This window comes from Pleurodeles waltl, chromosome 4_2, assembly GCF_031143425.1.
Source record: "Pleurodeles waltl isolate 20211129_DDA chromosome 4_2, aPleWal1.hap1.20221129, whole genome shotgun sequence".
NCBI classification, from domain to species: domain Eukaryota; kingdom Metazoa; phylum Chordata; class Amphibia; order Caudata; family Salamandridae; genus Pleurodeles; species Pleurodeles waltl.
In genome coordinates this window covers 567,976,175-567,993,636 of record NC_090443.1, presented here as the reverse complement: position 1 = coordinate 567,993,636, position 17,462 = coordinate 567,976,175, and the positions used below count along the sequence as shown (strand labels likewise).

The 17,462-nt window shown below is 44.0% G+C and overlaps 1 protein-coding gene across 1 annotated transcript in view; it reads left to right on the top strand.

Annotated features, from left to right (window-relative positions):
- Window positions 1–203: 203 nt before the first annotated feature.
- The window catches only part of CRB1 (crumbs cell polarity complex component 1), an 829,565-nt gene continuing 812,306 nt past the window's right edge, over window positions 204–17,462 (top strand). Inside the window, exon 1 of the mRNA XM_069232126.1 lies at window positions 204–410. Coding sequence (XP_069088227.1) covers window positions 353–410 — 58 coding nt within the window. The 5' untranslated portion in view covers window positions 204–352. The remainder of the gene's footprint in view (window positions 411–17,462) is intronic.

The window sequence follows — 17,462 nt, the reverse complement described above, 5'->3', positions numbered from 1 at the left end:
TAAAATAGTTCCTTCCTGCAACAAGCAGAACGCTTCTGAGAGACCAAGTTCATCATCCACAGTTCGGCTGGGTTCCAGCTGGTCGACAGTTCCAGCTGCGAGAGGCACTCCGGTCCAGCTGAACCATAAATCTGCGCCGTGTTTGAAAGATCACCCAGGCCTCTTCTGACAGAATCTTGAGAAACGCAGCCGCAGCTGGAACTAAAGTGTGCAAATTGCCTCCGCTCTGAGAGGGCACGAGGCGCACACGGTGCCTTTTCAGCCGCCTGAGGTGAGGCGGGATGAGGAGCGAGGCACTGCCAGGACCGGACCCCTGACCAAGGGCCACTGAGGATGAACTGCTAGGGCGGACATGGCTCCGGTCAGCTCTTTGCTCGTCTTCCACCTCGTGCTGCTCGTCTCTTTAAAAAGTAAGCCGCACTTTCCCACCTGTTGCAATTAGGGATTATTGGCTGCAATGCATGTTTTATTCAAAAAGGATGGTAGAGCTGCTAGTTTAAGCGCCAATTTACTTATCGATTTATGATGAATGACGACTTTAACTGCAACGGTGCTACGCCATCATATATCTTTACTCAAACATGTAGATAATGTATTTCTATTGTGGTAATATGTCAAAAGGCTTTACAGTGTGTTCTCTCAATTACACGTTTCCCCTGACAACCTTTTTAAGTAATTGGCTCTCAACCCGACCCTGTGCATCCTTCTGTTCTATGTTGAGCTGTTCCTGCTACAATAAAAATGTTATCTGTAAAATGCACGGCTGCTACTTGAAACCAGATCTGCGCTATATCAAATACTTATAATGCATCCAAAATATGATATGTCAGCATTTTACTCGCCTAGAGAAGGGGCTTTGATATCATAGCGTGTTCGTATTTCATCATCTACTAAGTCCGTCCCAAGGTTATTTAAGGACACCGTTTTGCTGAGGTTAAAGTTGTTGATGCCATTGCCGTGGGGCTAGCGCTGTTATCCTAAAAATAACTGTAGAATCTGTCATTATAATCTGTTGTGTACACCTGCAGACATGGTGCAAATGGGAATTGAAAAGAAATTACTATTATACGTTATTGCTTCACGTCACGTGTTTGGTTAGCTCCATAGATGAAGAGAGCGTTTCATTCGCTGTGTTTTGCGTACACGCCGTTCTGCTTTTGTTTATTTGCACATGTTTACTTGCATAAACGTAAGCATTATAAATGTAACAGTGTGATTTTATATAGCGCTGTTCAAAACCCTAATGGCCAAACGGCCGCTATAGTAAAAGGTAAGATTCACCTACGTCTTGGACGCAAGCCGTGAAGTTGCGCAGTTATTGTGATGATGTAGAAAAGAAGGACACGTGTTGCTTTGGTGGATGCTTTTGTCTGCTGGAGTAAAGTGTGCGCCACTAGAAACCGCTAAGTGGGCGCAGCTGGGGATGCATGCAAGGGTCTGTGTATGCCTTGACAATGGGGCGTGCGGCGGCAGGCAGTCTGTCTGGTGAGGCCCTGTGATTTTGGTGATGTGTGGCTGGTGAATCTGAATATGAATGCGCCGGAGCTGGGAACAGCTGCCATTCAACAGGAGCACTTGGCGAGAGCGCACAATGCCGCCTAATCTAGGTCACCTTCTGTCGCTGTGCTGGGTAGATTGCAGCGTGTAGGCTGCTGATACAAATCTGACATTCACAATCCGAGTCCGGCAGGAGAGCAGATACGGGAAACTTCCACAGACTGCTACAGCAACGTGTTAGCAGGGGACGCTAGCCCTCTTGGGGCCCTGCGTAACTCAAAACTCTTTGTATATCTGTGGAGGGGCGGCACCACCGCCATACTCTGTAACCTACCCCCATCATTTATTATACGGCGCTGCATGATTATACATTAAGTTTATGGTGACCAGAAATTTAAAGCCAAAAACCGGGGCATTTCACAACGATAGGACTACAGTTTTACTTCAACCGAGCGCACAGAATGACGGCGCTCATCAGCGTATATTTAAAGAGGCACTAGAAACATAAATGAAATGCAATCTTTTTAAAACCAGTATTATGCCTGTTAGATAAGTGTTTTCTTATTACAGGTGTTCGCTAGCCCTGCTTTGGAAAACGCAAAAAGGCATCTCCAACCGTTTTCAGTCGACCTACTAAAAACCGGGAGATGAGTTAAATTTTCTGAAATCTGCCGGGACAGCTGGTGAAAAACCGGGACTGTCCCGGCAAATCCAGGATGCTTGGTCTCCCTAATTAAGTAGTACTACCCGATAAACCACACACAATGACATACTTATACAATATATGCCTTTTGATGGCTGGTACTTCCAGTATTGCCAAGGTAGTCTGTGTTCACCCTCTGGTAGCTTGGACACGAGCGGCAGGCCTAACTTAGAAGGCAATGTGTAAAGTATTTGTGCAACACCCACAATACCGGAGGTACACCACAAAAAAACTTCACACAGAAGTAGAGAAATCAAGCTTGTTTATCTGGTTAATTTAAGATCAGCACAATACAGATCCAGTTCGTAAATTGGTGAATATTTGCTTTGCAGACTCAAAATAAAATAAGGTTGATATCCAAAGATGCGATCAAAGAGGTGGTGCTGGGGACTCCTCAGGACAAGTGTGCAATGATTTTCTAGGTCCCAGTACTGTCCTGGCTGCGCTCTTCTCTGGGAGCAGATCTGTGATTTATAGGCACTGTCACCAGGGAAACAAGTGGGGACCGCAGGAGAATGGTGGTGCGGTGGCCGGATAGAGCAGGGGTCCTCCAGGTGCAAGGAGAATACGGGCTACTAGGGCCACTCCAGGTGATTGCAGTTCCACAGGCCAAGTTGGACAAGGCTGCATGGGTAGATTGAAGCGATGGGCGGCAAAGGCTCAGCAGGGCCACTCAGGGATTTCACAGATACAAGCGGCAAAGCTGCTCGGGAGTGATTGAAGTAGCAAGAGGCAAAGGTTCAGCAGGGCCGCTCCCGGTGATCAGATTGACAATTGGCAGAGTTTGGCAAAGTTGCTTTGGAGTGATTGAAGCACCGAGTGGCAGAGGTTCAGCAGGACCACTCCAGGTGATCAGAGTAGCAAGCAGCAGATTTTGGCAAGTCGTTTGGGGGTGATTGAAGCAGCGAGGGGCAAAATTTCAGCAGGGCCACTCCGGGTGATCGAAGAGTTGCAAGCGGCAAGGTTCGGCAAAGATGCTCGGGGTGATTGAAGCAGCAAGTGGCAAATGAAAGTGAAAAGCCGCTCGGAGTCATTCTGGGTTTGACGTCATGGTAGCATTGTATTTATGCTACAGCGCTCCATGGCTCTCGTTTCCATAGATGCGTATGGCGCTAAACTGAAGCTTTGCTGGCCTAGCGTAAAAAAAATGACACTACTCCAGCAATGCGAGAGGGGTCCAATGTTAAAAAGCCCAGCGTCGCTTTGAGGCCTGCTCTGAGCAGGCGTTAAAAAAATGACACTGTGAAGGCACAGAATGGTGCAATGAAATCTTGTAGATTACACTGCCCCAGTTATGTATGGCTTTTAACGGGGGAATGCCTACCTTGCCTACATTATACCTGGCACAGGTATAATATGGTATAAGACTTTACAAACTGGCGCAATGGTCCCATTGTGCCAGTTTGTAAATGTGGCGCACTGTAGGGAACTCCTTAGCACTACCGCTGCATCAAAAAAATGAGGCAACGGTGGCACAAGGGGCTCGTAAACAAGCCCCTAAGTTTCTTACGCTGGTTTACAAAGGCCCTTAAAAACGGCCCACTGGTGACCCTGAGGCACCAGCCCCTCAGCCAATGCCCGACTGCCTGCTTTCCCAATCTGACACTGTCTGCCACTAAACAGCACCATGTGTAGTGCTTTGTAAGCCTTTGTTACAACTCTCTGTTGGCTAACCATTGATTTCAATACACAACAGGCACTTAGAGAGGGGACCTTGGGGCAGCCTCTAGTTCATGATTGGATGGCTTTGCATTCCATTTCAGGTGTGTGCTTATGATTCAATGGCTTTCTTCCATTTTCTTATTTGTCCTACCCAGAAACGTTTTGCTCTCGGTGCTCTGACTGGATGAGATGTATCTTTAAAAATAAAAAGTATGATTATTTTTTAATTCAACACCCCTTGGGAGCCCATGTGTTTTCCTTGCTTGCTGTCTCCTCACGTGTTCCTGCCCCCCCATTAGAAGTTTTGTTTTACTAAACTCCCCCACTGCCTGATACATACATACATACATACATATGTGTGTGTGTGTATATATACACAGGGAGTGCAGAATTATTAGGCAAATGAGTATTTTGACCACATCATCCTCTTTATGCATGTTGTCTTACTCCAAGCTGTATAGGCTCGAAAGCCTACTACCAATTAAGCATATTAGGTGATGTGCATCTCTGTAATGAGAAGGGGTGTGGTCTAATGACATCAACACCCTATATCAGGTGTGCATAATTATTAGGCAACTTCCTTTCCTTTGGCAAAATGGGTCAAAAGAAGGACTTGACAGGCTCAGAAAAGTCAAAAATAGTGAGATATCTTGCAGAGGGATGCAGCACTCTTAAAATTGCAAAGCTTCTGAAGCGTGATCATCGAACAATCAAGCGTTTCATTCAAAATAGTCAACAGGGTCGCAAGAAGCGTGTGGAAAAACCAAGGCGCAAAATAACTGCCCATGAACTGAGAAAAGTCAAGCGTGCAGCTGCCACGATGCCACTTGCCACCAGTTTGGCCATATTTCAGAGCTGCAACATCACTGGAGTGCCCAAAAGCACAAGGTGTGCAATACTCAGAGACATGGCCAAGGTAAGAAAGGCTGAAAGACGACCACCACTGAACAAGACACACAAGCTGAAACGTCAAGACTGGGCCAAGAAATATCTCAAGACTGATTTTTCTAAGGTTTTATGGACTGATGAAATGAGAGTGAGTCTTGATGGGCCAGATGGATGGGCCCGTGGCTGGATTGGTAAAGGGCAGAGAGCTCCAGTCCGACTCAGACGCCAGCAAGGTGGAGGTGGAGTACTGGTTTGGGCTGGTATCATCAAAGATGAGCTTGTGGGGCCTTTTCGGGTTGAGGATGGAGTCAAGCTCAACTCCCAGTCCTACTGCCAGTTCCTGGAAGACACCTTCTTCAAGCAGTGGTACAGGAAGAAGTCTGCATCCTTCAAGAAAAACATGATTTTCATGCAGGACAATGCTCCATCACACGCGTCCAAGTACTCCACAGCGTGGCTGGCAAGAAAGGGTATAAAAGAAGGAAATCTAATGACCTGGCCTCCTTGTTCACCTGATCTGAACCCCATTGAGAACCTGTGGTCCATCATCAAACGTGAGATTTACAAGGAGGGAAAACAGTACACCTCTCTGAACAGTGTCTGGGAGGCTGTGGTTGCTGCTGCACGCAATGTTGATGGTGAACAGATCAAAACACTGACAGAATCCATGGATGGCAGGCTTTTGAGTGTCCTTGCAAAGAAAGGTGGCTATATTGGTCACTGATTTGTTTTTGAATGTCAGAAATGTATATTTGTGAATGTTGAGATGTTATATTGGTTTCACTGGTAATAATAAATAATTGAAATGGGTATATATTTGTTTTTTGTTAAGTTGCCCAATAATTATGCACAGTAATAGTCACCTGCACACACAGATATCCCCCTAACATAGCTAAAACTAAAAACAAACTAAAAACTATTTCCAAAAATATTCAGCTTTGATATTAATGAGTTTTTTGGGTTCATTGAGAACATGGTTGTTGTTCAATAATAAAATTAATCCTCAAAAATACAACTTGCCTAATAATTCTGCACTCCCTGTGTATATATATATATATATATATATATATATATATATATATAAAACAAACAATCTGGTCCTTTTTATGGTGCGCTGTTTCATGCTGGTTCAGAAGGATGGACCTTTCCTCTTAAAATTCAAAAACAAAACAGTTGAAGCAATTGAGACAACTGTAAAATTGCACTCCAGGAGAATAATTTGCTGTTTTCTTTATTTGCATATTTGCAGTCAAGGGTCACCAACCACCATTGTCTCAATTGCTTCAACTGTTTTGTTTTTGAATATATATATATACACACACACTCTCGAGGGCTCCACCAGCTGCCAAATCCCCCTCTTTGCACTCCCGCCCAATATGTAAAACATTTTTTGCTTTTAATTTGCTTTTCTAAAATGACCTGCCACCAGTATACAGCAGGAAATTTAAAACTGGCCACCATGCTTCACTACACACGTCCACACGTGCATCACAATGCATTTGTGGCATGCACCACCACATACAAGTTTTGCTTCAGGGGCCATCTTGAAATGTGATTTGTTTGATAGAAGAAACATTGAAATCTTGCTGGCCATGCATGTGCTCCATCATGGCGAAGGCTTCTGCATGCAAATAGAAATACAAAAAAAGCTTTGCCAATAACTTACCGTTTTAACACACAGATAGATCTAATGGCTTTTTCAAAGTAATTTTTAATCCCTTATACCTAGAAATAATGTTTTTGACTTCAAATCTAACAATCATACAGCAGACTATGGATTAAGTGTCAAAAGCCATGCATTCATAACTATGCCGCTAATGGTCTGGTTGCAAAATTGTATAATTCAAGGCCTCTGCTCATGTTGTTACAGTAACAAAGAACAATTTAAGTTCATCTGTTTCTATTGATTTAAGCAGCCACACACCATTATGCCAATTACTTTTATCATATGAGCAGATACTAACAGAAAAACTCACCGAGTCCCAAAACACTTGCATCAGCATAGTGTCAAGATTAAATCCAGATGGACTAATTTAAACTTCATTGCAAACATTGCATGCACCTGTTTATCAACATATTTTGGTACTCAAGGATAATTTGAACAAAGGATCTTTTATTTATTTCTCATTTTACTGTACTGTCCTTCTAGGTGATCTTCAGCAAGTTTTTTCTTGTTGCCAAGGAAACTCCTCTTGCACTTGGTTCAACCTTGGCAATAACCTGCACTAGTTTGAAAGAGTCGGACTAACAAAGTGCACTTACGAATGGCAAAATTCCGCCGAGATAGTGCGGTTTCCGCAAGTGGAAATTTAGTAGCAGTGGAGAAGCGGCCTCGGTCAACAGGTAGAAACTGTTGAATACTCAGTAGGGTATTCAATAATTTGCAGATAGAATCCCTTCCTGCTAAAATTTTACTCTTGTCAGTCGAAGGCCTAAGTGTTTTCAGGAGATAAAGGTGAGGGGGACATCTACAAAATGAATATGGATATCGGGTGGGATTCCTATATGGGGGAAACCTTTTCCTTATGGAGAACAAAATGAAACGGTAAATACACGTCCATACATTTTACATGTGTTCAGATTTCTGGACAGCTTACGTTTGCAGTCTGTCTTCTGCGAGTACCGATATAATTCTCAGGGAGTTTCCAAAGAATCAGAAATGTACTTTAAATTTAGCACATTTCAGAGATTATCAAACCTTCTTTTGTGAATAAGTGTTGCAGGCTCACATGCTGCTGTATTGTCCTAATTCTTAGTTGATCATCTCAGCCTCTGCGGACAGCCCTATCTCACTCACAATAGACGCTTGTAATATCAACTCTCCAGAGGCTTCTTAACAGTCACAGCTCGCTGGGGTTACAGGGGGTGGGGCGGCACGCGGGGGTGGGGGAGGTAAAGGAATTTTAATTAACAATAAACTTACCTCCGCGCCGCTCATTGCTGCACCGCTCCTCTCTCCTGCATCGACTCCGCAAGCAGACACAGGCTCCCAGCCTGCCCTGCGGCCAATCCAGACGCTGCTCAGAGTGTCAGGATTGGCTGGGTGCTGCACATGTATGTTTGGCCGGTCAAACATACATGCGCAGTGAGGGGAGTGCACAGTGCACTCCCCTCACTGCTCATCACCCCATGGCCCCGCCCATTCACAAGGAAGGGCCAATAAACAAGCGGAGGAGCCGACACTGCTTCTTAATATCTCTGCTGTAGCAGTCAGAGCGACCACCTTGGGAGCTGGGAATTTGGGTTTGTGCCAGGCGTCTGCACAATGTCCTGTGATTCTGTGCAAATCACTTAATCTTCCCCCTGCCCATGGACAGTGCCTAGATACCCTCACTGGTGAAAAGCCGAGCTATATAAATCTACACATTTCATTTCATCTCTGCCATTCTCTCCTGCATATTATTAAATTTGCACCTGCAATTTTCTGACCCACATCTCTTTTCACATTCTGGAATGCTCAGAACTGCTATATTTCTCAAACATGGTATACATGTTTTATTCAATTCTCTAACAATGCTGTGTTGTGGGCTTCAGCTAACTTGGCTGCCTCTCCAATGTCCTTTCAGATCACACAAGATTCAGTTCCAAGTCCCTCTCCTTCCCCTTTTGTGTCAAATAGCAGCTTCCTCCCCTGGGTTCACCTATAGCTCCATTGCTGACTACACCTGGCACTCTTTCTCGTTCCCCTTCCAGCCTGACTTTGTGCATAATTGAATCCCCCACCAACACTACAGTCTTCTAGTGAAAGACCACCTTATGCTGATCAAGGCATTTACTCTGAACTGAGTTGCTGGTCCTCCTTGTGTCTCTCTTAGAGTTATGACACTTCATTGCGCTTCTCTTTTCCACCTCGCTCTCTCCTTTTCCTGAACTGTTCACTGTGGTTCCACTTTGACACCACATCAAACTGTGATCAGAGTGAATAGGTCCGTGATCTCAGTGGATGTCTCTCAGGAGTAAATGTCATGAACAGGGTAAATGTGTTTCCCTTTCTCCTATTAAGTGAGAATGCTACGCGCAGTACAGTAGTGACTGGACAACTGGCGGTATCATGAAAAGAACGCATTGGCAGAGGCTGATTTGTAACGTGTATTTTAGGCCTGTGATTGGCCAGTAGACGGATTGGTGTGCCAGAAGTATGACTGGGCCAGCCTTTTATGGATGATTGAGATAATCAGTGTTCAAGCGTAGTCATATGAGGTAGGACTCACATGGCTCACTCTCTGCACCTGTCCCACTCACATCCACTTGATGCTCTGTTAGCAATTACCAAAGGCACTCTGAGCATGTATTTATATTGTATTTCGCAGCCATCCATTGCACTCTCACTGTCTCTTATTTATCAAGCTAGTGCAGTACTGTAGGAAAGTTGCATCTTTCTTGACATGTTACCCTCATTTTTACCTGTATGTCAGTATGTTTTTGCTTGCCTCACTGTGATCCTGCAGGTCAGGACCACAGTGCTCATAGTTTATGGCCTAATGTGTGTGTCTGAATAGTGCTTAACTGTGTCACTGAGGCTCTGCTAATCAAAACCTCAGTGCTTATGCTCTCTCTGCTTTTAAATTTGTCACTATAGGCTAGTGACTTCATTTACCAATTTCAATCGGCACACTGGACCCCCCTTATAATTCCCTAGTATATGGTACCTAGGTACCCAGGGCATTGGGGTTCAAGGAGATCCTTACAGGCTGCAGCATTTCTTTTGCCACCCATAAGTAGCTGTGGCAAACCCTTTCACAAGACTGACACTGCAACCTGCGTGAAATAGTGCACATTATTTCACAGCCATTTTCACTGCAGTTAAGTACCTTATAAGTGACCTATATGTCTAACCTTCATTTAATGAAGGCTAGGTGCAAAGTTACTAAGTGTGAGGGCACCCTTGCACTAGCAAAGGTGCCCCCACACAGTTCAGGGCCAATTCCCGGAACTTTGTGAGTGCAGAGACGTCATTACACGCATGCACTACGTATAGTTCAATACCTATATATAGCTTCACAATGGCCGCATAGGGACATGTAAGGAGTCTAAGATAATGGAATTGTCCCCCATTCCAAATTTGGTATTGGGGAGCCAATTCCATGCATCCTGGGGGATCCACCATGGACTCCCAATACTGCCAAACCAGCTCTCTGAGGCTTGCAATGCAGCTACAGCTGCTGCCACCTCACAGACAGGGTTCTGCCCACCTGGGGTGTGAGCAGCTCAGTCCCAAGAAGGCAGAACAAAGCATTTCCTTTTGGAGCACGGTGTTACATCCTCTCCCTTTGGAAATAGGTGTTACAGGATGGGGAGGGGTAGACCTCCCCCCCCAGCCTCTGGAAATCCTTTGAGGGGTGCAGATGGTGCCCTCCTTGCATTAGCCAGTCTACATCGGTTCAGGGACCCCTTGTCCCTGCTCTGGCGTGAAACAGGACAATGGTAAGTGGAGTGACCACTCCCCTGTCCATCACCACCCTAGGGGTGGTGTCCAGAGCTCCTCTAGTGTGTCCCAGACTTCAGCCATCTTGCTTTGCAAGGTGTGGGGGCACTCTGGAGGGCTCTGAGTGGCCAGTGCCAGCAGATGACATCAGAGACCCCTCCTGATAGGTCTATACTTGAAAGAGTAGCCAAACCCCCTCACAGGGCTTTTTGGGTCTCTCCTGTGGGTTCTCTTCAGATTCTACTTGCAAGTTTCCAGCAGGAATCCTCTGCAACTACTACTTCATCCTCTGACCTCAGATCAACCGCAGACTGCTCCAGGAACCGCTGTAACAGCAACAAAGTATCCACAAGGGCTACTTTTCCTCTGCACCTTCAGCTCCAGGCAGAAACTGCAACAGTTTCTACTGTGTGCACGCTCTGAGGACTCCCTGTCTTCACCCTGCACCAGAAGGACCAAAGGAATCTCCCGTGGCACCTTCCAAGTCGATGAATGGTTCTCTTGGACTCCTCTCCTGGCGACGAGCGTGCTCCTTGGAACACAGAGGGACTCCATCGACACAAACTGTCCAGAGGTCCCAATTTGGAGGAGGTAAGACCTTGCCTTCCCCAAGAATGACAGTACCCCTGTGCACTGCGCCTTCTTCACCTCCTGAGGCCTCTGTGCACTATTTGCAAAATTCCTTCGTGCACAGCCTGGCCCAGGTCCCCAGCACTCTATCCTATGATGTTCAACTCGCTGAGTTGGTCTCCGGCGGCGTGGGGCCCTCCTTTGTAGTACTGCACCAACCTCATTTTGCATCTCCTTTGTCCCAGTGCCCTGGGACTTCCGTGGGTGCTATCTGGTCTTCTGAGGACTCTCTAAAGTGCTGAGAGCCCCCCCCTTCCTCCTCATATAGAATTGAGGCCCCCAGGTCCCTCCTCGGTCCAGATAGCACCAACTTGATGCAAAACGTGACTTTGCCGGAACCAAGGCTTGTTGAAGGAATCCAGTGCCAAAACTCGCCGGAACCCAACTTCTCTTTGTAGGACATCCAGTGCATCATGCAGGAACCCGCTGACATCTTCCTGGGTGCATATCGGCAGTCTTCATCCAACCGGGGACTCTTCTTTTGCACCCTCTTCTGGGTTGGCAGGGGCTTCTGTCCTTCCTGGAACTTCTTTTGACTAATGCACTTGGTCTCCTTCCTTTGCAGGTCTTAAGGTCCAGGAAGCCACCATTTGTTGTTTGCAGTCTTGCTTGGTTCTTGCAATAACTATAATCACAACTTGTAATGTGTCCTAAGGAAACTTGCAGTACTTTACTCCTGCTTTCCTGGGCTCTGGTGTTGGGTTTTTACTTACCTTTACTGTATTCTTACTCTCCCAGTGATTCTCTACACACTACACTTATCTAGGGGGGAATTCTTAATTCACATTCCACTTTCTTAGTATATGGTTTGTGTTGCCCCAAGACTTTTTTTCTCCCATTGCATTCTATAGCATTTCCTATTGTTTGCACTATCCTATGTCTAATTACTTACCTTATTTTTGTGTCTAGTGTATATATTGTGTATAATACTTACCTCCAAAAGGAGCATTGCCTCTAAGATATTTGTGGCCTTGTGTCACCCAAATAAATGACCTTTATTTTTGATAACACTGAGTATTGTCTTTACTTGTGTATAAGTACTGTGTAACTATAAGTGGTATTTCAGGAGCTTTGCCTGTCTCCTAGTTCAGCCTAAGCTGCTCTGCTATAGCAACCTCTATCAGCATAAGCTGCTAGAACACTACTACATTTCACTAATAAGGGACAACTGGACCTGGTGTAAGGTGTAAGTGCCCACTACAAATCAGGCCAGCCTCCTAAAAGAACACAATGAACAAGGATTAGTTAGTGCCCGATTCCTTGCTAATTGCGGGAGTGAGTCATTTGCCCATTTTCAGGTCTAAGAGGCAAGAAGTAGATTGCTTTTTAGCGCATTGTTGTGGCATAGTCACTGTGGCTGTTGTTTTTCATGAGTGTTGAATACATTGGAATTCATGCATTTTGTTAGACCCGTGGATTTTTTTGAGTTTACCTGCGAACCAACTGCATGAGGGGCAAGGTGCATTTTTTTGGTTTGAGTGTGCAAAGCGCTCTGTCCCTGGTGTGATCTCTCTATGGGCTTCTACCCACCCCCATGTCACACCCATCAGTTTGGTTGGTTCATGGGCTTGCCTTTTAAAATTTGCTTGAATTCATTAGTGAAAGGCATGCATAAGTCATGCCTTTTCTGGTGTTTAGCCTGCCTCGAGCGCACAGGCCAACTACTGAAAACATACGAGGCTCGATGTTTTCCGTATGGCTTCTGGACTACTTTTTTATTTTTATTTTGTAGGCAGCGCCATCCCGCCGGGCAGTAATCAAGCGCTTTGCATGACATCAACCATTTTACATGGATAATTGCACTTTTGCCGGTTACATGGATAATTGCACTTTTCACGTTTCACTTCAAACAAACTTCTGATTAATTTTGTGCCTGCTTTGCACTTATGGTGGCCGTCGGCTTGCTTATGTGAAACTGTTTTACTTTTCAGTTTATGTGGCAAGAAAAGTGCAGTTAGGAGTTGAAAATGCTAATAGTTCTAACTCGAGCAAACGCGAGACCCATTGCATTGCAAATGCTTGTCAGCTTTGTAGGCAGACTTCTGGCCAAGACCCTGTGATTCCTTGTTTTCTGCATAAGGCACATGGCTACCACCTTCTGGTGGCCACCGGTCTCTCGGACTCTAAATGGAGGATGCAGCAACATGACCAGTGACTGGATTCTAGAAGGGTTGTAGATGTGTGTATACCTTCCTTTCTCCCTGAATTTGTGGCGAGTATGTGAATGCCATAAAGTGGTAGGATCATTGTCATTGGCAATATTCTTAGCCATTACCTGAAATGAGTGATTTGTGTATGTGTAGAGGGAGTGAGTCAGGTTGACATTAAAGGAGGAGAGTCACTGCATGCTTGTCCTGTGTTTTCCACTGTTAGCCTCAGCCAGAACACTAGTTCGGAAAGCCTTTCACTCAAATTGCTCTCCCTGCTGGGAAGTGCCTTTTCTGTGTATGCCCTAGTTTTATCGTATGTCCCTATCTGGGAAATCTAGGTCGGTAAATTGTGTCCAGTTTGCGCTTTCCTTTCCTATGAGCCAGAAGAGACCATGTGAGAGTTCCCCTTCACAATGCATCTATGGGTTTAGGACTGCCTTGAAGACAGGTTTGCCTAAAAATGAATGTCGACCACTTCTCAACCTCTGTTATTCTCGGGGATCCCTGGTGAGACAAAGGTTGCTTTCAAAGGACAGTCTACCCTTCTCCCAAGACATGGGGTAAAGAAAGTTTCATTATTTATGGGCTAGCACAGCATTATGAATGCTTGGTAAATGGAGCTATTTTATATGAGTTTGCCTGCTAACTGGTGAGTTATCCCAATGATTCACCAAACCCCTAGATGAAGGCACAACCAATTCATCATTTGGCTACCTGTAATGGAGAACTAGGTGAGAAATCATATAGAACCATATCCTATACCACTGCCAGGTGCTCCGGAGGAGAACACCCCTCAACCTAGTCTTACAGGGGTGACCCGAGCATGCTCAAAGGGGTACGTTTTTGGTATGAGTGAAATCTATCGTTGTTGAAAACCTGGGTTTCAGTATGGCAAAGAAAAAAAACATAGTTTGTTTCAAAATATCTAAATAGAGGTAAAAAAATCACAAGTTAAGGTGACAACCAGTGTAAGCATACATGAGTTTACAGGCTGCTTCACGTGCTACTCATACAGCATGCTAAATCTCCTCTAATTTTAATGGTATTTACAATCCATAGAAAGGCTCCCATACATTTTGAAAAATACCAAACATTCTAAAACGTAGTTCATGCCAACAAAGACCGATACAACGTTAATAAGGTCAGTTATTATTTAGCAGCCTAGCAACAGCAACCCCCATCTAGAATGATTCATGCACCAGCTGCAAATGACCAACATTTACAGAGAATCATGCCCTTTAATATAGCTGTGCCTTGGGTTCAGTTGTTTAACCTCCTATTCCCGAAGTCATACGAATACTAAAATCGTTTACTACCATAATTTCTAGGTTTTCACTTTGAGAACATACTCGTCCACTTAATACAAGTTCATAAGGACACTGTGAGAGACCTTTACCTTAGGAAGATCCTTGCCTTGAAAGTAGGTTTATAGATGACCATAGGCCATAGCTCACGCCTATGAATGTAGAAGATATTGTTTTATTCTTCCTTCAGCACAGATCTTTGTTTCCTGCAATGTTGTGCATTTTACTGTAATAAGGCAGTGTAAGAAGTTGACTTGGGTTTCCTACATATCACATTTTAAAGAAATATAGAGGAAAGGGAGAGAGCTACCCTAACTTGCCTTACTGAAGTGGGGCTAATGTGGGGCCTGGGAGTGGTGGATATGATTGGATTTCGCCCTTTCGCTTACCATGCCCTATTGATTCAGATGGTGTTGGTGACACCACTTCACCAACACACAAATTCGACCCAAAGTAGATTATTTTCTCCCTGATCCAGTGCTCTAGATTTTCACGAGCATAAGAAGGTGACTGAAACCCTCTGATGACTTGCATATATACTACACTTTGTCCTCGAAGAGTGTCCTACATTGACACACATGCATAGTAACTACAGTTGGATTACATGGAACATTAGAGGCCTTGGTACTACCACTGAAAGATAACAAAACTATTCCATCCTGAGGAGTAGCAGCATACGTATCACCTCCTTAGAAGAAACACAACTGATCGCACATGAATGATCCAAACTGAGGAAAAAAATGAATGGTGGGGGAAACTGTACAGTACTACATACATTTTCAATAGGCACACTAATCTGGAGTGCATTGAGGACAGCCTTCTCCGTCCGTGGTACCCACACATGTAGAAACGAGATAGACAATGCTGGATGAGATGTTGGACGGTGAATTAATCGGATTAGCTGGCATCTATGTATCCAGCATGAATCTGGCAATTTTGTATATTCTTTAACTCCAAACCTCTTGCAATATGTAGACACTTTTACATTGTGGGGCAGTAGAAAATAAAATGATACTGGACTGTGAAATGGACAGGTCGCATCCCCCACTATGCGGTTCACAACCTATTTTAGTTGCCTTTAAGTTTAGGAGATGAGTCCTCTAATGACAGTTATTACATATCTGGTGCAGCTTGTATGTGGGGGACGGTGATTGTTTGTTTTACTCTCCAGACTAGATTTGTTTACTGTGGATGCAGGGAGGATACTTACGGTGGCTATGAAGTGGTATTGGATCACAACCGGCTCCTGTTATCATTGACTTCATCCAGGAACTCCCCAGCAATCCCCATATAGAACCTACACCAGTGACCATTAGGGACGCACCATTTTGTGCCGTTATTGGTGAGCACATAGATAATTATTTCCATAAGTAAGACAAGACGACTGATAGTGTGGCCACTGGATCAAATGCTTTTACGGTAGTGACACTTGGCAATTGCATTTGGTGTAAGGCTGACACTGCATGTGGAGATTTTAGCATCAGTGCACCAAATACATGAATGGGGAAAAGGTTACTTTGGGTGTGGTTTACAGACATGGATTGGTTAACACCCAAAATAAATATGATATTGTAATTGTCAATGTATTTATATAGCACTTATAACCCCTGATGAAGTATAGAAGTGCTTTTTGCGGCAAGTATCATGCCACTCTGGAACCTAAGATTAGTAATTAGTAGCTTAGTACAATATATATATATATATATATAATGTAACTATCTTGTAAATTAGTTGCGCTAGGACTGTGCTCATGATTTCTTGTGTGTTTAGTAAAGTTTGGAGTGGGGATAGAATGATAGGAGTGGGTTGAAAAAGGGGAAATAGTGAATTGTTTTGCAAGTAGTCGTGTGTGTGCTTATTGGGAAGGACAGAGTTTTTTTTTGTAATGGCAAAATGTAAATAATTTATGCATACATATGTGTATACATTATGCTTGGTAAAGATTTGTTTGATTTTGATTAAACCCCTCTCTATAAATACCCATATGTACATTGATGCAGCAACATTTACATGGTCTGCTGTCCACATTTATCATGTGGTACATTGTTTATGGTTTCAAATAACTGTAAAAGTGTAACCCTCTATGTTACACTTATCTATTCATAGAAGCAGCAATTTTGACATGGTGTGATATACAGATGTACCCTGAGGTATAATGTACATTTGTCCCTTATATAAATGTATCTGTTTATAGATGGAGGCACAATTCAAAGTGCAATGAATTGCACTTGTATAACGAGAAGTCTTTTTCATACTGTGCGAAGTATAGTTTGTTATGTCTGAGTCTACTGTTACGGTACATTCTTGAGTTGTGAGTATAGTTTTGTCAAGGAAAGAGGGTTTTCCTATGCTATTCATTCCTAAAAAGAAATGAGTGGTGAAAAGTAGGACCCTGGAATTTTTTGGATTTTATATTAGGATCCTCACCCACAGGTACCACCCATGGCATGCTTCATCATCAAATCCTCACCTACTGCACCTAGTGTGAGTGAGTGGTCTAAACGTGATTTGCATGCAGAGCTCTTACTATGGAGAAATCTCTGATTAAAATTGCCTTCAGGTTTCTCTGCTTATATGTAGGTCAATTATTTATTATGGATACCTTTGGCAATGTTTAAAACAGTTAGAATGGTAAAACACCACTGGGTATAGGGATCCTAAGAGTGCGGTCCTCAAGAAAGCCTGTTGACCCCGACGAACAGTAAACATGTCAACCTCTGATGTTTGGGTCATAATATACCCCAACAACATAATGCAATAACTGAGTGGTACCTGTGTGAGAGGATCCTTTTATAAAATCCAAAAGATTCAAGAGTCCTTCTCTTAACTACCCATCTTTTTAGGAACGAATAACATAGGAAATGTGTTGCTTGAGAAGCTGAGGGTATCCTAGATTTTTGCTTCTCACTCCCCCTAATGATATATTATGAGTATAGTCGTCATGTGGGGGAAGAGCCAGCTTTTGACTAATCTTCTGAAGCGCAGATGGTTGTTTGTGGACTTTATGTTTGCAGGTAGGGAATTCCAGTTTGGCTGCTTGAACTGAGAAAGATGTTGCACCCATGTTTTTTTCTTGCATGTAGGAATTATGAGGCAGGGAGACATTTTTGAGCGCAGGTTCCTTTGTTGTATGTAGTTATTGTTTTTCTTCCTCATAATGATGAAGAGTAGTCCTTTGCCGTGTATTGCTTTGTGTGCGACGC